Source organism: Syngnathoides biaculeatus, chromosome 1 (assembly GCF_019802595.1).
Source record: "Syngnathoides biaculeatus isolate LvHL_M chromosome 1, ASM1980259v1, whole genome shotgun sequence".
NCBI lineage: Eukaryota > Metazoa > Chordata > Actinopteri > Syngnathiformes > Syngnathidae > Syngnathoides > Syngnathoides biaculeatus.
In genome coordinates, this window is record NC_084640.1 from 5,885,574 (window position 1) to 5,908,167 (window position 22,594).

Below are 22,594 nucleotides of genomic sequence, written 5' to 3' on the forward strand. Positions count from 1 at the left end.
CAAGGTGTACACTGCCTCTTGGCCAATAATAGCTGGGATTGGCTCCAGCGCTCCTGTGACCCTTGTGATGATAAGCGGCTTAGTAAATGGAATGATGGATGGAGCAGGTTACAAGAGAGTAGATGCTGGTGAGAATTAAAGGAAAATGTGGATATTTGCAAGGAAGCTGGCTCTTCCATTTATTTTGAACGTACCGAGCGAGGGATCTATTGTCATGTGGGTGTGGTCATTCCCCTGCCTCGTACTTCTGGTAGCAGACTCCCCACCTGTGCCTTGTGTACCCTGATTAGTCCGTGCATACTGTTTACTGTGTATGACTTGAGCCGAGGTCACCCAGTTGCACAGCATGCAAACTCGGAAATATACAATATTTTCATCACAGGGTAAAGTCTCTGTGTATTTTCATTTCATGTAAATGTGCATTGAAGATTGTAATTTTGAAAAGAGAGAAGAAAACCACCTGACTGAACTATGGTGCATTGTGCGTGGTGAGGCAACTGTACTACACTGTCATTTCCTTCCTGATCAACCAGACCAGGATGTATGCAAGGTAGATCCCTTGCTCAGTATGTTCAAAATGAGTCAAGGATGGCTAGAGGATTTTGAAGAATATCTGTGAAATGTGCCCCTCCATTTTCGAGTTTCAGTGATTGTAATTTTTTTCGTCTTTTTCAATAACAGCTAACAGCTGCATATATATAGAGTGAAGAAATACGTATTTGAACACCCTGCTATATTGCAAGTTCTCTCACTTAGAAATCGTGGAGGGGGTTGAAATTTTCATCATAGGTGCATGTCCACAGTGAAAGAGATAATCTAACGAGAAAAATCCATAAATCACATGTATGGTTTTTAACAATTTATTTGTGTGATACAGCTGTAAATAAGTATTTGAACATTTGTACATCAGCTAGAATTCTGACCCTCAAAGACTTGTTAGTCCGCCTTTAAAGGTCCACCGCCACTCCATGTATTATCCCGAATCACATGCACCTGTGTGAGGTCATTAGCTGCATAAATACACAATTTATTTACAATCAGTAAGATTCAAACTTGTAACATGGCCAAAACCAAAAGGCTGTCCAAAGACACCAAAGACAAAATTGTACAACTCCACACGGCTGGAAAGGGCTACGGAGAAACTACCAAGAAGTTTGGTGAAAAAAGGTCCACTGTTGGAGCAATCATTAGAAAATGGAAGAAGCAAAACATGACTGTCAATCTCAATCGGAGTGCAGCGCCACGCAAGATAACACCTCATGGGGTCTCAATAATCCTTTTGTTTGAAAAATAACTGTTGAATTTTTTTACATATTTTTCCAAATGTGATCTGAAACAGGGCTTCACAATGACGCAGCTGGAGAGCGTTGGCCTCACAGTTCTGAGGACTGGGGTTTAAATCACGGCCTCCCCATGTAGAGGTTGCATGCTCTCCCTATGCCTCCGTGGGTTTTCTCTGGGCACTCCGGTTCCCCCCACACACGCCCCCCCAAAAAATCTGCATTAATTGGAGACTCAAATTGCCCCAAGTGTGATTCTGAGTCTGACTGTTGTCTGTCTTCATGTGGCTTTGCAATTTGGCTGGCAACCAGTTCAGGGTGTACCTTCCCTCCTGCCCAAAGCCAGCTGGGATAGCCTCCAGCACTCCCGTGACCCTTGTGAGGATACGCAGCTAAGAAAATGGATGGATGGATTCTTTCCAACAATGAACAGATATGTATTGAAACTTTCACTTTAAAACTTCATCCGTGAAAAAAAGGAATACAATGCCACATTGACGGTTGGTAGACAGTTGGCGTTCCCTTTTTCTGCAAAAACATAAGAATGACACGCTTAGATTTGATGATGAAAACGTAAATGAAGACTCATCGCCATAGTTCTCTTGGATGACAGCCAAAGCTAACACGTGACTATCTCCTGACTGGCTGCGAGTACATTCAGATTCAGAGTAGTGTGAGAGAATTACTAAGCAGCACCGAGGCTATATAATGGGCCAGCGCTTGTGGAGAGTGCTCACTGAAAAGCAGACAGAGATAAACGAAGGACACTTGACTGCGGCAAGAGTGTCAGTACTCCTCATGGATCACTGAAGATTAGACGACGCAATCACCGCACTCAACCATTTTTTTCTCGCTTTCCTCCGTTGCGAATCTAAATTTATTTTATGCTTCAGTCGTTTCACAGATTATAAGTAGCAATCGAGTTTGCATCATGAATTTGCGTGTTTTCCCACTTTTTATGCTTTTCGTCGCTGTGACTCCATTTTTTTGCAAGGAGAACTTCCAACAAGAAATCGATGAGTACTGGACGAACAACCACATTCAGGAAGTGAGTTTTCGCTTTAAGAACGTGTGTTTTCCACATACACGGCATTAAAGGAAAAAACTACTTAATTTACGGTAACACACGGTTAAAATATCCTAAACTCATGTCCTGTTGACCTCTTTTCCGCTTAAATAATCAAATCATATATTTTACTTAAACATATTTTAACCATTTACAACCGATGTACAAGTACCTAAATTCAAATGACATTTTTAATGTTAATTTGTACCGTCCCTGCATTTGTATTAAAAAAGGACTCACAAAAATATTAAAATGGGATTAAACAAAAAGCTTGATACAAAAAAGTGGCTAATCAATTTGCCTTGTTTTTCTAAAAAAAAAATTAAACAATATATGTTATTTTAACACATTTTTATTGTGTGCATCCTGCATGTTTAAATTAAGTAAATTAAAAGGACCTGGAATTTTCAAGATATATATTTAAGGTCAATATCACAAAAAAGTACTTCATGTTTAATTCCACGTAATTTGTTGACCAAATTTTAATCAATTACAACCAATGTACTTGTTTGAAGTAAGTAATTCAAATGACTTTATTATTATTATTTTATTAATTTAGATTTAGGTGGAATGTTGGTGCTGCTGTAGGGTGTTGGCCTCACAGTTCTGAGAACATGAGTTCAAATTCCCGCCCACCTGTGTGGCATTGGCATGTTCTCCCTGTGCCTGCGTGAGTTTTCTCTGGGCACTCCGATCTCCTCCCACCCGTGTGATTCTGAGTCTGACTGTTGTCTGTCTTCATGTGCCCTTGCAATTTGGCTGGCAACCAGTTCAGGGTGTACCTTCCCTCCTGCCCGATGCCAGCTGGGAGAGCCTCCAGCACTCCCGCAACCCTCGTAAGGATAAGCTGCTCAGAGGATGGATGGATATAGATTTAAGCATACAACTTTAAAATAAAACAACTTAATTTTCAGTTGCACATGATAAAATGTGATAAACGGACATGTTTTCCCCTTTTTTTCCTCGAAATAGCCAATATTATATGATGGTTTAACAGATTTTTTTTAAACTGTTGAATGTAGATATAGTCTACTACTGTAAAAAGGTGGCATGGTGTGGCAGCTGTATAGCATTGACCTCACAGTTCAGAGGACCGGGGTTCAAATCCCGGCCCCCATTTGTGTGGAATTTACATTTTCTCCCTGTGCCTGTGCGGGTTTTTTTTCCCGGCACTCCGGTTTCTTCCAACATCCCAAAAACGTGTTAATTCTTCTTCTTTTCTTTTCGGCGTGTCCTGATTAGGGGTCGCCACAGCGTGTCTTTTTTTTCCCATCTTAGCCTATCTCGTGCATCTTCCTCTCTAACAGCCACAGTCTTCATGTCCTCCCTCACAACTTGAAGGCGGTGGGATTGTGAGTCACTGTTCTCTGTCAACGTGCCCTGTAATTGGCTGGCAACCACTTTGGGATGTACCCCCTCCCCGATGATAGTTGGGATAGGCTCCAGCACTCCAGCGACCCTCGTGAGGGTAAGCGGCTCAGAAAATGGATGGATGGATAACTGGAAAAACTACTTGATTTTCAGTTGCAAGATTAAAATGTGGTCATTTTCCCATCTTTCCCTCAAAAATCTCAAAAGCTATATGTTAGGCTAACACATTTTTCTTCATGCGCAAACGGCGAACATGTTTAAGTAAATTCAAAGGAAAAAGTGATACATTTAGTCTAGGCCTTTGAGTTTTATGATGTGAAGAGATCCACTTTCCTTTTTTTCTTCTCGATTGAGCAACAATTACAATTAATACATCATGGTTGCCTGCACACGATAATGACTTTGTTTAAATGACCCCGTTCCCCAAAAAACAAAAACTAAAAAGAACAAAAAAAACACTTCGAGCACAATTTGTCCGAATGAAATGTTATATTTGATGGTGCACTATTGTTTGCCTGCATTGATATGAATTGCATTTTTTTACCTTGCGAACTGAGGGATGCCGAGTTAATGTGGGCTGAGCCCATTTTCCTAATGACTTTGCCATCAATAAATCACATTTGAGCCCATTTCACCCACTAGTGCCACATCTCAGGCAATCACACGAATGCATACGGGGGGGCCACAGAGAAACAAATGGCGAAAGATAGTACTCTCCCTAGGTCAAGGTAGATGTGGAATTAGGGATCGCAAAAAACGCTTACTTTCATAACCGGTTTTAACCAAACAGCTGTAGCAAAAAAACAATTAACCGGTTTTAAAACCGGTACCATTGTGGTGTTTACATAATTCACCCGCGGGACCTCGAGTTAGGGTGCGGGGACGGCACGGACTGTTTTTGTTGTTGCTCTTCCGGAGTGACGAGTTCACAGAGTTCCCCCCGTTATGCGCGTAGTGTTTTGATGTCTGGCAATAAAACAAGTTTTGTTCCTGTGTTCGACACTCCGCTTCCGACTCCTTTTCTCCGGCGCTACACCATCGATCGTTAATTTACTCCGCGGTAATGGGGTAGTTTGTATACAATATTGACAAACAAGCTTGTTGAATGTGGCTTTCAACAACACACTCGTGTAAGTTAAATTTAAATAAATTAAAATTTATTTTATTAAATTAAAATTAAATTAAATTTTTATTCTTTTTGTAAAATGTTTTAATGTTAACATTCTTCTTTCGGACTTTCAGAAAGGGCATGAAAGTATACCGAGCGTTTTCTCGATGCCATGTTTGATGTTTCTTTGATTTAACTGAATGTTCTTTTGAGTCCAACTTTACTCTAACAGCAAAACTTGAAAAAAAGTGGAAATGATGTTGAAAAAAATAGCGCAATGTGGAGTACCGGAACCAGAAGAAATAATTGGAAATTTTAACTGATTTCGAAAGTCCGATTACGGTTTCGGTTTTAAAAAAACGAAAACGGGTTATAACCGGTTATTTGTAACCGGTTGCGATCCCTATGTGGAATACATACAGAATTTTGTATACAGTAGTCCTTCTCTACTTCGCGGATCACCTATTGCGGATTCAGTGCATCGCGGATCCCCCCCCCCCCCCCAAAAAAAAAGCCGGATCGCAACATACTAATGCGGCATCCCCGGTGCGACGACGTGGACCAATGAAGCAAAAAAGATAAAATTTAAAAAAACAAAAAATGCTAGCATACATTAGTACAGTACTGTATTTACATCCATCCATTTACTGAGCCTCTTATCCTCACAAGGGTCGTGGGAGTGCTTAGAGCCTATCCCAGCTATCTTTGGGCATGAGATGGGGTACACTCTGAACTGGTTGCCAGCCAATTGCAGGGCACATAGAAACAACTGTCACACTCGCAATCTCAGGGCAATTTAGAGTATCCAATTAATGCTTGTTTTTGGGATGTGGAGGAAACTGGGGTGCCCGGAGAAAACCCAGAAAGGCACAGGGAGAACATGCAAACTCCACACAGGCAGTGCTGGGATTTATCCCCAGTCCAAATGCTCTGACCAGTTGGGCCATCATATTGCCATTTTGTTTATTTGTTCATGAATATTTTCAAGCCGTATGAACCTCCTCAGACTCTTAGAAATCTTCTCCACACACTTATTAATATCTACAATACTCTTAACAGATGTACTCTTACACACCATTAAAACTCTTTAACAAACAGTAGTACTGTACATTATAAATTTTACTCCTTGTAATATTTATTTATTTTTACCATTTGAATATTTTAGGGTAAGAAGCTTTATTTTAACACGAAAAAATTCAGAATACACAAAAATTATGTACCGTTTTAGCAGGAATGCCCAGATTTTCCTTTCCCCAGCCACTTCATCCGGCTCTTCCGGGGGGGATCCCAAAGCGTTCCCGGGCCAGCCGAGAGACTTAGTCTCTACAATCTGTCCTGGGTCATTCCCGGGGTCTCTTTTCAGTGGGACGTGCCTGGAACATCTCACCACGGAGGCGTCCAGGGGCCGTCCGAATCAGATGCCCCAGCCACCTCATCTGGCTCCTCTCAATGGGGAGGAGTAGCAGCTCAAAACTGAGCCCATCTGTCCGTCCTGTAACAGAACACCTCTCAGGTCCTGATCGGAAAGGGTGGAGGTGGGGGAGTTCTTCCCAATCACACCCTTCCAGGTCTCACTGTCATTGCCCACGTGAACGTTGAAGTTCCCCAACGGAACGATGGAGTCCTCAAAGGTAGCGCTCTGCAGCACTCCCTATAAGCACTCCAAAAAGGGTTGATAATCTGAACTTCCGTTTGGCACATAGGCACTAACAGCAAGAGTCAGGACCCAGCCCCTCACCCGAAGGCGGACAGAGGCTACCCTCTTGTCCGCCAGGGTTAACCCCAATTTACAGGCACCAAGCTGGGGGGCAATAAGTATCCCGACACTTACTTGGTGCCTCTCATCGTGGCCAACTCCAGAGTGGAACAGAGGCCAACCCCCTCTCAAGAGGACTGGTACCAGAGCCCAAATCGTGTGTAAAGGCGAGTCCGATTAAATCTAGTCGGAACATCTCAACCTCACACAGCAGGGTGGAATTCAATATGATTGTAAAATTAAGCAATGCACTGAATCCACAATAGGTGAGCAATAATATACACTACATTGAACACTATATTGCATTTTATCTACTGCATGTTATATGGTCTGCTTCAATGTGTCAATCGATTTTAAAATTAAAAGAATTAATTAGGTTGCCCACTGTATCTCACTCTCCCCAGGACGGCTGGATGTCCAGTGACCCATTCAGAGAAATGCTTTTGAGGAGGACAAGAAAACCACGGCCACATCAGTTTATCAGCCTAATGGGAAAACGCTCAATGGGTAAAAACTGTCAGCTAGATCAGTGGTCCCCAACCACTGGGCCCTGGATCGGTACCGGTCTGTAGATTATTTGTACCGAGCCGCAAAGAATGAACAATAAATGATTAGTTTTTTCTCCCAGGTGTCTTATTTTGAAAGACAACCACCCCCCACCCCCGCCTCATTTCTGCACTCTTTGGCGCTAGCCCTCGTAAAATAAACCAGGAACTGTTCATTTGAGAGTTTCTTTGGAAACGGTATACAAGACAACGATGAGACAACAGAGGGGGTCACAGACTACCGTCAAAAAGAAAGCTGCATTTAAAAGAAAATACCAACATTCCTACCTGTGTTATGGGTTCATCGCAACAGGTGATTCACAAACCCCACAGCTATGGCATAAGGTTGCTATCTAAAACACAAGAGCTCAAATATGAGTGATACTATGGATAGGTTTCCAATGACTTCACCCCCACCCTGAGACCAATCGGATAAATTAATGATGTGAAAAAAATTCACTTTTCTCCCATCACCTGTATTCTCTGATCTCTATGACACACAAGATGGCATAGTTGGAAACCTATCCATCGCAAAACTGAGTGAGCATTTTAATCGTGTGCACCCTCCCGCTTTTTTTAATGTGCCCATTACACTCATTTCTCTGTGGTTTGAGCTCTCATTGTTTTGGTAGCAATGTAACGCCATACTACGTTTTGATGGTGACCTGACGCCATTTATTTGCAGCACACATTTCGGAGATGTTGCAGTAAAAAAGGTTCAAAACATCCTGATTTCGGCGACCACATTCAGAAGAATAAATTATTCCTCTGAGGCACTAACAGCAAGAGTCAGGACCCATCCCCCCACCCGAAGGTGGACAGAGGCTACCTGCTAATAAATTATTGTTCTGAATGTGATTGCCGAAAGCAGTGGTCCATAGTGCAAAAAAAGGTTGGGGACCACTTATATAGAGTGTTTACATTCTTATTTGCGGCCTGGTACTTAATAGCTTTTCCCTGTTTTCTACCAAAGCAAAGACACAGATTCCACGCAAAAGTAAGTACCAGTACTGAACATTCACAAAAATTAACAAGAACAAATATTGTAGTTTTCTTCTTTTTTTGTTGTAAGGATAAAAATCAAAATATAATATGCAATGCCTGGTAAGTGAATGACCGCTAGAATCATTTTAGCGTGACTTGCCTTTCTCTGTTTTGAAAATGCTCAGCTCCCTTAATTTGTCAATTTGAGTAGTGATGTGTATTTTTCAGTGCAACAATGGAGAGATACATTGTGCAACAAAAAAAGGTTTGCCCTTGTGTTTTTTGTCAAAATTAGTTACCCTCTACATTAACACAATTTTGTGTTGTATTTTTTTATTTCATATTTTTATGTTTCTTAATACTGAAGTTAGTAAATCGTAAAAAATACTTCTAAAGCACTAAATGGGTCATCTATCCATCATCAGCGCTGCTTTTCATCACAAGGGTCAATGGATAAATAGATTATTTTTCTGTAATTTCATCAATGATGGTGAATTCACAAAAAATTTAAATTTTAAATTTTATTATTTTTAATGACACCTTGGGTGTAGGTGTCCATACAGTAAGTAAGTAAATTTATCCCATGCTGAAAGAGCCACACATGAAGTCATGTTTTCCAAAGGTTATTCCAACCATCCATCCATCTTTTTCCCGAGTTACTTAGGGTCGCGGCAGTACTGGACCCAATCCCAGCTATCTTCGGGCAGGAGGCAGGGTACACCCTGAACTGGTTGCCAGCCAATCGGACCGCACATAGAGACAGGCAACAGTCACACTCACAATCGCACCTACAGTATGTGTAAGTAAAATGCAAACTCCACTTAGGCGGGGCTGGGATTTTAACCCCAGTCCTCAGAACTCTGAGGCCAACACTCTAAGCAGTTGCGTTACCGTGCCACCCTAAATGTTATTGCTGATTTAAAATTTTAGGTTTTCATAGTCTCCTCCTCAATCTGTCACCTTATCATGGTGGAAGCGTTTGTGTGTCCTGACGATCCTAGGAGCTAAGTTGTCTGGGGCTTCACAACCCTGGTAGGGTCACCCATGGCAAAAAGGTCCTAGGTGAGGGACCAGACAAAGTATCACTCCAAAACCCTTTTGATGAGTAAAACTAATGGATTCGGGTTTCCCTTTTTTCCACGCTGATCACCTTGCCCCCCCCTCTGGAGCCAGGCTTGGTGGGTAGGCCTTCACCCATGGGGGTCAGCTGGGCACAACCTGAAACAGTAACCGCTCGATGGAGCGCTGTGTCAACGACTGGGTAAAGGCTCGTGGTCCGGCACACAAGTTGAACTGTGCAGCAGGGGACAGAGACTGGCACTTATGTCGTGTCTTCTCTAGAATCTATGCTCCCTCGCCAACGAAATGGATGTAGTTCAATTTCCGATCATGACCTGCAAAGACTTTAGATGTTCTGCCACCTTGCGTTTCACAGAGACATGGCTTTGATGTGTTTCCGACAGACTTGTTACTCTACCCGGCTTTCATCTTTATCGGGTGGGCCGCATCGCAGAGCTAGCGAAAACATCCAAAGGTAGTGGAATATGCTTCTAGAGTCACTCACATTTGAAAAATGTATAGGTGTGGTCAGTAATGCCCGCAGATATAAAGTTGTGGGTGTGATTCGGGATGGAATCTCAAGACCTTAAAATAACTTACTGAATTGTTATACCCAGAGTATGTAGTTGCTACCTAATACCATAATCATAATTTGACATTGCATAGACTGAGACAGACATTTTTAAAGAGGTCAATAGACATTTAATTTCAAAATTAAATATAGACTGTTCACATTTATATATATGGACAGACGAGTCTGTTAGAACTTAGATCAAGTCAAAGTAAATCACAATCTCATACTTATTATAGTTAGATACTGAAACATTACCTATGTTGTATCACAGAAATGTTTTCAGTGTAACTGAACTTTCTTTGGCATGGCTCATGTTGATGACTTTCGTACAGTTAACCTGCATTTCCTGTTTCCGGGTGAATACTGATTGTTTAGTATCAGGCTTGTTTTGTTACCAAAGATTATGAAAAACACGTTAATTGATTATTTATTAATTTAATTAATTAAGACTACACAAAATAAGCATCATCTTTCAATATCTATATACTTTACTTACTCTAAACAAATTTCACGTGCGTGATTTTTCATCCTTGATTGTGCAGATTTGCGAGTGCGATGGGGCGCGGAACCATACGCGCCCGGCAAATCACACTTCTATATCAGTGAGAAATGTTGCACGGACGCCACACAGCTCAGCACACACTGCAGCCCGCTTTGGAGTCGTTCTTGAACCATGAATTCACTTCCCTCTTTCATTCTCATAGCTGTTCACATTCCACCCCAAGCTAGCATGAATGCAGCAATGCTAATGCTTACCAAGCAGGTAAGTGAGATTAAGAAAAAAAAAAAACACCCAGAATCACCTTGCATTATCCACATAGGAGATTTTAACACAGCTCATCTTAACCACGAACTCCCTAAATATAAGCAGGACGTAAAATGTCCGATAAGGGATCGTAACACTTTAAACCACTACTATACCACAATTAAACACACATATTGCACAATTCCCCTTGCTGCCCGGCAGTGCCTGTACGCTGTACTCTGTATGTATGTACCCCTCCGCTTTCGTGTGAGAGGACGGGTCTATGCACCAAACAGCAGTTCAGAGTACTCACCCTTTTTGGTGTCCTTAGTGGGAGTGCTGGAGAGCGTTCTGGGGACTCCATCATTCTGCTGGGGGACTTCGGTGAAGCCATGGAGAAGGACTACAATACGGCTTTGAGGAAATTCTGGTCTACCATCCAGCGTCTCAGGAGGGGGAAGCAGTGAATCATCAAAACTGTGTATATTAAGGTTTGGGCGCTGCTGACCTCAACTCGGGACGTTGTGAGTCGGTGGGGAGAATACTTGGAAGACCTCCTCAAGTACATGGCTTCCCATGACTAAGCTTAGTCTGGGTTCTCTGAAGCAGGCTCTCCTATCGCTGGGGTTGAGGTCCCCAAGGTGGTTCATAAAACTCCTCGGTGGAAAGACTTCAGGGATGGATGAGATTCGCCCGGAGTTCCTAAAGGCTCTGGATGTTGTAAGGCTGTCCTGGTTGACATGTCTCTGCAATATTGCATGGACATTGGGGACAGTACCTCTGGATTGGGAGACTGGGTTGGTGGTCCCCCTTTATAAGAAGGGGTACCAGAGGCTGTGTTCCAACGACAGGCGGTGAAAAATCCTCAGCCTCTGTGATGAGGTTTATTCAGGGGTCCTGGAGAGGAGGGTCAATTGGGAAGTAGAATCTCAGATTCAGTAGGACCAATGTGGTTTTTGTCCTGGCCTTGAAACAGTGCACAAGCTCTTTACCCTCGGCAGGGATCCTCAAGAGTGCATGGCAATTCGCCCAACCACTCCGCAAGTGTTTTGTGGACTTGGAGAAGGCGTTTGACCTTGTCCCTCGGGGAATCCTGTTGGGTGGGCTTCGGGAGTACGGAGGTGTCAGAGTGTGGTCCGCATTATAGCAGTAAATCGGACTCCATTCCGATGAGAGTAGGACACCGCCAAGGCTTCCCTTTGCTCAACTAGTCGGTCTTTGAGCTTCTATTCTGTGTTGATTATTTTATTTTTGTGTTGTGTTGTGTGTGTCTGATTAAATTCTTAAACGCAATACAACTGCTTTGTCATATTTTCCTGGTTTGAGTTTGGGGATTTTAGTCTAAATTCACACGTAACAAAATTGGGGGCTTGTTCGGGATCAAATTCATTTGACATTTGAGACATCCGTTTAAAAGCCCTATTTTTTTTTTTTTGCTGCATATTTGCAACTTAAACTGTGAAGCCAGCAAAATTGAGTTTTAGACTTGAGCACTTTATTAGGTCTCCTACCCCTGAATGAGTCTGTGATTTACGTAAGTCTGAGCTTCTGCAACTTGCTAGTCATTTCAGACTTGATGCCAAACCTGCTATGAGAAAATTTCAAGTTTAGAAAATTGTTCTGAGTCATTACAATGATGAGAGGATTTTTGTTCCTGATGTTTTGGCCTTGGTAGAAGAGGAACCTTCAGACGTTTTGGAATTAAAGAAACTGAAATTACAATTTCAGATTGAAAAAGAGAGACGAAAGAAAGACATAGAACTTAAAAAATTTGAATGTGACAAAGATTAAACATAAGAAACTTGAAAGGTCCTCTGTTTCGGTCGGTTCTTCATCTTTTAATATTACACGGTATGCCACAATCGTCCCTCCTTTTAATGAAAAGGAAGTTGATAAATACTTCCTCTACTTTTAGAAAGTTGCTGAAAATCTCAAGCGGCCTAAAGAGTCATGGACTATGCTATTGTAAATAGTCTTAAAGGGAAAAGCTCAGGATGCATATTCAGCCCTTTCTGTCGAGCAAAGTTCTGATTATGATTTTGTCAAAAAGACCCTACTGGAAGTTTATGAGTTGGTGCCCGAAGCGTACCATCAGAAATTTTGAAGAACTCAAAAAGAGGATGATGTGAGCTTTGTAGAGTTTGCTAGAGAAAAGGAAACTTTGTTTGATAGGTGGTGTAGTTCAAAGTGGGCTTCAGATTGGCAGAGTTTGAGGCAGGTTTGATGGAGGAATTTAAGCAGTGCGTTCATTCCAACCTCAGGACATACTCTGATGAATGGACTGTTAATTAATACTTTACATGATGCAGCAGTGTTGCCAGATAATTATTTTTTGACTCACAAGAGTTCTTTTCAGTCTCCGGCAATTCCAATTTTTTTTGCCAAAAGACTGTTTCTCACACAGAGTCAAGTGATGAAAAGGCAGGCTCAAATTTTCAGGATAAAGGACCTGTCTGTGCCTATTGTAAGAAGCCCGGACACTTGATTTCTGCTTGCAAAACGCTCAAATACAAAAATCAGTCCACGATTTCCCCAAATGCTTGTGCATATATCACACCTCAGCCTTCCTTACCAGGTGGTTCTAAGGAGAGTTTTGGTTCTGACAAAGAACTTTCAGATTCTGGAGTTCCGGTGAAGCTTTTGCCTTTTATTCACAATGGTTCGGTTTCACTTATGGGAGATAATTCTACCCCAAGGCCCGTTACTATTCTGAGGGACACTGGAGCTCTGTATTCTCAGATTTTGAAGGATGTTTTGCCTTTTTCTGCAGAGTCTTCAGCTAACTTAGATATTATTATTATTAATGGTATAAGTGGCTATTCTCTTGCTGTGTTGCATTTTGTGAATTTGACTTCAAATCTGGTTTCTGACACCACTGAGGTTGGTGTTCTTGACTCTCTTCCAGTTCCGGGTGTTCATTTGTTGATCAGCAACAATCTTATGGGGGCACAAGTTGGCACTGATCCTATTGTCACTGTTTCGCCAGAGTATTCGCCCAATACACAGCAATTGGAGTATGATGTTACGGATATTTTTCAGTCTTATGCAGTGACTCCTTCAATGTCAAAAGACATTTTTTCCAAGACTTCTTTGCCGAATGATTCCATTTTTGATTTGTCGGATACATTCATGGTTCATTCTGTAGCCTCAGAGGCTGATGCCTTATCTACAAACTCCTCAGGTCCTGCTGATAAGTCTGAAAATTTGTTAAACAACAAACAAGTCAGTTGTATTGCAACAACACTCTCCTCCCCAGTCACTGATTGTACAGTTGATGATGATGCAAGCGTGAATGACAATGTTGATTATGATGTTAGCGATGTCAAGTTGGATGATTTGAGCGACAATGTTTCACCGAGATTGTGCAATTCTGATGTGATAGCTTACCTTGATGAGAAATTGACACATTTGTCAAATGACTAGAAAGCTCAAACGTCGTGTCTGCTTTTTGAGTTTTCTCACCTGTTTTCAGATGTGCCTGGCCGCACATGCCTGATTAGTCATGACATAGATGTGGGTGATGCTCCACCTGTGAAACAACACCCATATCGAATGAATCTTGTGAAGAGTGAGATTCTGCAGAAGGAGGTGCAGTACATGCTGGACAATGACATTATAGAACCCAGTGACAGTCCATGGAGTTCAACTAGTGTACTGGTACCCAAGCGTGGTGGTGGCTGGTGCTCCTGCACTAACATGAAAACTGTCAATGCACTGTCACGAGCTGACTCCTACCCTCTGCCGAGAGCGGATGATTGCATTGATCACGTCAGTCAAGCTACATACGTGAGTAAGTTCGACCTTCTGAAGGGCTTCTGGCAGGTGCCGCTCGTGGTCTCTGTAAAGACGATTGCGGCATTTGCTACACCTGACGAACTGTATCAATACAAAATGATGGTGTTCAGCTTGAAGAATGCCCCAGCAACCTTCCAATGGCTTGTGAACAACGTGACATCTGGTCTGGAAGGTGTCAAAGCCTACATGGATGATGTCATTGTTTACGCCATGGAAAGAGGATTCAGCAGCTCTTCGAGAGACTGTCGGCAGGGAAACAGACTGTCCATCTTGCAAAGTGCGAGTTTGAAAAGGCCCAGGTTGAATTCCTGGGGCATCTTGTACGGCAACCAATTAGTGGGATGAAGGCTATTGAACGGGCTGATGTACTCTCCAGGGTGTAAAGTTTTGTTTGATGTTTAGTACTTCTATTGTATTTTACTGTATTTTTGTTTCTTTATTTTCTGTTTATTCTATTTTCTATTCTGTTTTGTCATGTTTTGTGTTGCTTGGTTGTATTACAACAGAAAGTTTCTCTGTAACTTTCTTTTCCTTGTGGGGGAGAGTGTGTGTGTGTATTTTTATTTTCCTTTCATACTTTTATGTTACTATGATGCGGTTCTTTTTTGATGTGGAATTCTGGAATGTTCTGAGAGGTGCCTATATAAGAAGACTGAGAAGGACCGTCAACAGAGCTTCTTACCACCACTCTAAGGACAAGTAGACAAGTACACGCCACACTGCATTTTGCCTTTCATTCCCGGACATTTGTTGACTTGGAATATTCGCTGGAAAGAACATTTGCCTGGTTGTTCAACTCTGGTGACTATTCATAGTTTAGCAACTACTCGGTCTTTGAACTTCTATTCTGTGTTAATTGGTTTATTTTTGTGTTGTGTTGTTGTGTGTGATTAAATTGTCTTAAATGCAATACAACTGCTTTGTCATATTTTGCAGGTTTGAATTTGGGGATTTTAGTCTAAATTCACACGTAACACAAGTGGCATGAAAAACAAAGATTAAATACACAACATAATCTGCATGCATGAGGCCTGAGGCTGAGGCACAAAGCCACACTGCCACCCACCGCAGTTGCTGTCAAACACCCGACTTAACTCTGTGCTTCCGCATTCACGGCGCGTAGGGTGCGCTGCGGATGCACACATGGCCATGGAGAACCCCGCTCCCTGACATCTAATTTACATTATGTAAAAATGTTTGTGTCAGTAGGATTTTTCAGGATCTGTCGGGAAATCGGGACTACAAACTTTTTTTAACACCTAGATGGATGGATGGTTTTCATCGTAAATTGACAGAACAAATGGTGGTGGCCTTCTGAAATAAACTTGTTTCTATAAAAGTAAAAACAAAAATCCATAATGGTACGGACATAAATTCACTAAAATCATGTGAGTTGCACAATGTAGGTATTTCTCTTTAAACACTGCAGAAAAAAGTGCATAAATGACCCTAACCCCTCATTAAACCCATTACTTGTCTTTGTACAATCTTAAAGACATGCAGTCGTTATGACACTTTGATCAATTAATACATATTCATTTCAAACTCAGAAATAACGTTTTTTTTGCTCTCTGCTATAGTTGTATCATCTTGACACTTCGACTCACAAATCCCTCAGGTGCATTGTAACCTGAGAATGTGTCCAGCCGCATTAATAGTAAAGATACCTTAAGTGACAAAAAGTGAGAGAACCCAAAAAAGGACTTCTCAAGATACTTGGATGCATTTGTGTGAGTTTTCATGGAAATGCCTTGCCATTAAGCATCAAAGAAAAAAAACCTTATGAAACACAAAATTTAATTAGCCTCTTCAGAAAACGAAAACAAAATTCAGCATTAAAAGTCTAATAGTCTATATTCCCGAATATTATATTTCTTAACATTTATTACCTTTTGATGGATGACAACTACTAATACTTCAAATACTTATATTGTATCAGTAAAATAAATTTATATTGGAAATGATATTCCATGTCTTTACAATTATTGATTAAATTATATTAATATTACCTCTAATCATAATATGATGGTATTAAAGATATATGACAAGACACAACATAATATAATTGGAGTTACAGGAGTAAAGAAGTCTTATACATCATAATTTCAAAATGTAATTGCAGGGTTCCCTCGCTTTTTCACACTTCACTTTTTGCAGCTTCAGTGCTTTGCGTCCCCCCCCCCCCAACAAAAAGAACGTTGGAAAAATACAGCCATTTTGCATATTGCGGGAAGACTGATTGATACAAGGCACATGATTGGTCCCCAGTGTGACATGGACCAACAAGAGAAAGTGTGGATTTATCTTGTGAGCTGATTGGCTGGACATCATCGAAGCGTCACCCAGCAACTTCTGTTCCACCTTTTCTTTTGTCCTTCCTTTCCGCCATTTTCAGCTACGCTGTTGACAGTGCGATAATCTCTCGTATTCATAAATGCCGCTGAAACGCTGTGTTGATGCAAAAGCTTCCTCCGAAGCACCCAAGAGTGCGCCTTTATGGTGTGAATGAATCCAAGGTGCCCTACAAAAAGAAGGAAGTGGCAAACATCCATAACAAAACTTCAATAACTTTTAATAAGGAAGCTAAATGTGGAGTGACTCCATAAAATAAGACGATTGTTCGAATGGAAGCTGCGTTAGCCATCAACTGCAGATTGCAGAAAAAAGGCCCAGTGACAAAGATAGAGAGGCTGAAGAAAGTGCTGACAAACCTCAAGCCAGCACTAGTGCTGCAAGAAACGATTCACCCCCTCGAGAACGAGGCTTTTCGGCAAGCAAAGGTTGGTCTAACAAATTTCAAAAGCGTTGTGGCATCAGAAGCATGCCTTTGTATGGTGAGGCTTCCTTTGCCAACAACGATGCTGCTCATTAAGTGGAGGAAGAATTTGCACAAGACATTGACGACAATGTGGTACAAGCTGTCAAGTTTAGCAATTATGTTGCCGGGGCTATGTCCTTGTACAGGGGAGTTTTGAAGTCAACTCCCTATCACCATGTTTTTCTCAAAAAAAACCCCAATTACACCATCAGCACACCCAACAGAAGATTATCAAAGTGAGGAATGTTAATTACTTATGCACTGCAATGAAAATGTTACAGTGCACCACAAGGTTTTATTAAAGATTGAATAGACACTTGTACTGTTGTAAATGTTGGTCTCAAATATGCAAAGTATAAAAAATGACACTGTTGACATATTTTAAACATTTTGGTACCCACGTTTACACACAAATCCCCCATACTCATCTCAAAGATGAAAAAAAACTCAGCTATGTACACCGCCAGCACCTCCAGTTAAAGATTCTATGAGTGGGGAATGTTAAAGGTCTCGTGTCAACCCTATAAACATTCTAAAATACATATTGAAATGAAAAATACATAAAATATTATTCACTTCAAGCTCTACACAAAAAAATAAATATGAGCAGAGAGCGCGTCATACATGTGCAAAGTTGCGGAAGTCTCATTGAACATCCAAGTGGTTGCCCTATTGGCTGAATCTACTGTCCGTGACGTCACCCCGGACATTTGCCATTGAAAACACACTGTGGCCCCTACTGTAGGACACGCCCTTCAGACACGGAAGCTCTTTTCGAAGAAAACATCTCACAACCCAATGAAGTGTACGGGGCAATATTACCCTATTTTTTCGAGTCATATTTAGATGACATGGAGATCACGGGCCAAACCACCTCCCCACAGTGGTGATAAACGGTCACTTCCGCGGCGGCGACGAGCCACCCCGGCCGACAAGGCCTGCGGCAGGCTCGGCCTTGTCGACAAGGCCTGCGGCAGGCTCGGCCTTGTCGACAAGGCCTGCGGCAGGCTCGGCCTTGTCGACAAGGCCTGCGGCAGGCTCAGCCTTGTCGACAAGGCCTGCGGCAGCCTGAGGTAAAACTAGTAGAAACAAACGAGTCCACTTGAGGGCAGTCCTGCCATGTATGTCACTTCCTGCTTCTTCTCGAAAACAAATCCCTTGAGAGGATTTTCGTAGCGCGAGTTACAAAAAGTTGTATACGTCAAAATGTCGCCTGCCATTTTTTCATTAATAGCATACTAAAAATCATGAATTTTATGACATTGGCCCTTTAATTACATACTGCAATAAAAATGTTATTGTGCAGCACAAGGTTTTATCAAAGATTTAAAAAGACACTTGTCATGTGGTGATTATTTTTTTTTCAAGTATGCAAAGTATACTGCCACTGTTGAAATATTTTAAACATTCCAGTCCCCACGCACACAAACACGCACACGCACACCTTCCGATCGCCTCCAGCAGAAGAGTCTCTGAGTGATGAATGGGGAACTATACAGTAATATAATAGTGTTTTAAAATGTACATTTATATTATAAATTTATAATACTGTGTATATTATATTCATAAGGTTTTATAATTAAAGATTTAAATAAATGCTTTTTGTCTCAAAGTATAAATACGCTTTGCACATTTTAAAAATTCCGGTACCCCCATAAACATTCACCCCCCACCCACTTTGCAGTTTTTCACATTTCGTGGGTAGTTCTGGTCCCAATTAACCCCAAAAAAATGAGGGAGTATTTTTAATATTGTTATTATTAGTAGTATCCTTTTCTTGGATTACAATTTTGATTTTTCAAGTGTCTCAATGACTCCCACAAGAAGGTGAAATTATTAATCTACGCCTGTTCATCAATTATTTTATTTTATATTTTTGTTTCTGATCATTTTTCAATTTTTCATTTAAGGGCATAAAGTCAACTCTTTTGTCGGGTTGATGGGGAAACGAAACCAAGAAGAGCCAGGTAAATCATCGTGCCACTAGCCAAATTTTCAACAGGAACTACAGTTCACCACATTATGCTACATACAGTACATGGAATAATATAGAATTACTGACATATTAACTTGGCTGGCCTGAATAAACTCAATATTATTTTCGATCAGTCTGTAGACTCGCAACCAAGTAGTAATGAAGGCTTACAGTATTATGTTATATGTTTCACAGTTTTAGAGGGTACTAAGAGAACGAGTATGTAAAAAAAAAAAAAAAAAAAAAAATTGCCAAAGTCAGTCAAAGCAAGTTTGTACAAATAGTCTCTAAGGCCTGGTACACACAAGGATTTCAAATCTTAAGGGATTTTTTTTCAATCTGTTACAGACACCACACATTATTTTTTATAAAATCTAGCATTTACCAGTTTTGATCATACAGTGTGTGGTTTGCTACGATAATCTCAATACAACACACAAGACAATGATTCAACCACCGATCTGGAATCTAATCCTCCCAAGTCAGAAATCTAGGTGATTGAAAAAAAATGAAGAGGAAAAATGGCAACAACAAGGAAATACACAATGTGGAAAACGATGCACGAGAGGTGGTATGATGAAGGTATTGGGACTTTTATTTTTTTTTTCAGGAAACATCTTGACAAAATGCAGACTGTTGAAAAAAATCCTGAAAGACATTATACAAGTCAACTTCATTTATTCATTCATCTACTGTACAGAATGGAGAGTTCACAAAAGAAGCTAACAGCTAATGTAATTACCTTCGTAACATGGATAGGACATTTATTTTTACTTACCTGTAGCTCAGTCATATAAGTTCTTGACTGGAGGCATTCTGTTCACATCCCAATTCAAGGAATAATGACTCGATGTTATTGTCTAACTTACATGAAGGTTTTTATTGTAAATATTGATAATTAAGATTATTGGCCCGGACAATTGACAATCAATAATTTCCAAGACTATTATTGTGATAAATCCACTCTTAACACACCTTGTACAAATAGGATAATCCTTCCACCTATCCATGAAGTCAGTTCGCAAAGGCTGTTGCTGGTGCAGGGAAGCCGAGACTAGCTAATTCTTCAGCTTTTAAGTCTTCAGGAGGGATCATGAGGCATTCTCAGGCCAGCTGGGTTGCTTTCTCTCCAATGTGTCTTGGGTAGTCCCCAGTGCTTCCTCTCAGTGGGACTTGTCAGGAATACCTCACCAGCGAGGTGTCCAGGTGTCATCCGAACCAGATGCCTCAACCACCTCATCTGCCCCATCTCAATGTGGAGGAGCAACAGCTTGACTGTAAGCCACTCCTGGATGACCAAACTTCTCACTTTATCTCTAAGGGACAGCCTTTGTAGTCTTCAGGAGGGATCCTGAGGCATTCCCAGGGCAGCTGGGTTGCTTTCTCTCCAATGTGTCTTGGGTAGTCCCCAGTGCTTCCTCTCAGTGGGCCTTGTCAGGAATACCTCACCAGCGAGGTGTCCAGGTGTCATCCGAACCAGATGCCTTAACCACCTCATCTGCCCCATCTCAATGTTGCTTGACTGTAAGCCATTCCCGGATGACCAAACGTCTCATTTTATCTCTAAGGGACAGCCTTTGTAGCAGAAACTTCTTTTGGCCACATATATCCGTGATTTTGTTTTTTCTGTCACGATCCACAACTTGTGAGCATAGGTGAGGCCAGAAATATTAATCAATTGGTAAATTGAGAATTGCTGACACTGCATCGATCCACCATTAGATCGCCTCTATTCAAGATAATCTTATGAACACCAAATAATCTGGTTTTTGACATCCTTTGTTCGGAAAGGACAAAGTCATGTTAAAAAAAACAAAACAGTCCCTTTATCTTCCAGCTCCTTCCGTCGGGTAAGCGCTACCAATCAATGCAAGTGAAAACTAGCAGGCATTTAAGCAATTTTTTCGCTCTGGCAATTAAGTCATTAATTTTTTGATCAGCGAACCTATTTTCTGCTTTGTGCCATTGTTGGGACACACCCTCACATCTTGCTGGTCCAATCAGTATTCGTGATAGTGATATACATTGTAGATTCTCGCACGAGTCGTCACTTTAAACTGCTACCTTTGCACAATTGTCATTGTGCTGGTTTATAACAGGAACCACGAACAGGTAAGGGTACTTTTAACAAGCTTAACTAATGAGGGGCGTTGATGCACTCTTAACTGCTCTAAATGAAGAAGACAATGTATCTTTCACATAAGGAAAAGTTCCTATTAACTGAATGTCTCTAGTTCTTAGTTCTGAATGTTGTACCGGGGCAGCACAGACTGCCGTAGACAAATTCCTTGTGTTGTTACATATTTGGGTTTAAAGCTGCTTCTGATTCTGATGTCATGTGAACCAGGTACATCCCAATGAAAGGTTGCTGCAAATATTATGCTGGCAACTTCTGACAATGGAAAAGCAAAATGGTGAGGTGAACTGTAAGACTTAGTTGAAATGGACCTGCAATGATAAGACCACCTTTCAAGTTTAAGGAGTTGTGCTTTGAGGCTCCCTTTTTTTCTCCTCCAGATTCCTATGATTGAAGAACTTTTGAGATGTATGACAAGCGCCGCTAAAACTGTCAACTCCTCACCTGTTAGTTCTGAATGTTGTACCGGGGCAGCACAGACTGCCGTAGACAAATTCCTTGTGTTGTTACATATTTGGGTTTAAAGCTGCTTCTGATTCTGATGTCATGTGAACCAGGTACATCCCAATGAAAGGTTGCTGCAAATATTATGCTGGCAACTTCTGACAATGGAAAAGCAAAATGGTGAGGTGAACTGTAAGACTTAGTTGAAATGGACCTGCAATGATAAGACCACCTTTCAAGTTTAAGGAGTTGTGCTTTGAGGCTCCCTTTTTTTCTCCTCCAGATTCCTATGATTGAAGAACTTTTGAGATGTATGACAAGCGCCGCTAAAACTGTCAACTCCTCACCTGCCCGTTTCACATCTTGACATTACTCATCCATCATAGGGGCCTCAATGCTGATTTTGTTCTGTTGTCTTGAAGCTGTTAATTGCTGTTCATTGAATTAAAAAAAATGAAAAATACACCTTTCACTTGGAGCAATGTTGTACCTGTGCGGGCGACAGCATGTTTGTTGAACTATTGAAATTTTCATAGAGCAAAGCATTTCAAGCTTTTGATTTGTCAAGAATCCATCCATTTTCCAAGGACTTCAGGCGAAAGGTGGAGAACACCCTGAATTGGCCGCCAGTCAGTCGCAGGGCGCATACTGACACCATCATTGAGCAGGAATCAATCCCATGCTACCCTCACCCAGGTCAGGCGTGTGTATCATTACATCATCAGTGACTTTCTGGTCAATAATCTATCCATTTTCTGATCCACTTTTTCTCACAAGGGTCATGGGACAGCTGGAGCCTATCTCAGATATCTTCTGGGGTAGGCGGCGTATACCCTTAACTGGATGCCAGCCAATCACAGTGCACATACAAAAAAACAATCATTTGCACCCACATTCACACCTAAGGGCAATTTAGAGTCTTCACTTAATGCATGTT

At 41.3% G+C, this 22,594-nt stretch overlaps 1 protein-coding gene across 4 annotated transcripts; it reads left to right on the forward strand.

Moving 5' to 3' along the window:
• The first annotated feature begins 295 nt into the window (after nucleotides 1–295).
• tac1 (tachykinin precursor 1) lies at nucleotides 296–21,660 on the forward strand. 4 transcript variants are annotated; one of them, XM_061842967.1, is made up of 5 exons: nucleotides 296–550; nucleotides 6,986–7,088; nucleotides 8,100–8,123; nucleotides 19,012–19,068; nucleotides 21,594–21,660. In XM_061842967.1, the coding sequence occupies exons 1-5, from the start codon at nucleotides 416–418 to the stop codon at nucleotides 21,605–21,607; spliced, it is 333 nt and encodes a 110-aa protein (XP_061698951.1). In that variant the 5' UTR covers nucleotides 296–415; the 3' UTR covers nucleotides 21,608–21,660. The 4 variants fall into 4 exon arrangements, with proteins under 4 accessions (XP_061698951.1, XP_061698783.1, XP_061698866.1 ...); XM_061843051.1 differs by lacking the exon at nucleotides 296–550 and adding an exon at nucleotides 1,880–2,328; XM_061842799.1 differs by lacking the exons at nucleotides 19,012–19,068; nucleotides 21,594–21,660 and adding an exon at nucleotides 13,961–15,108.
• The last annotated feature ends 934 nt before the right edge of the window (nucleotides 21,661–22,594 follow it).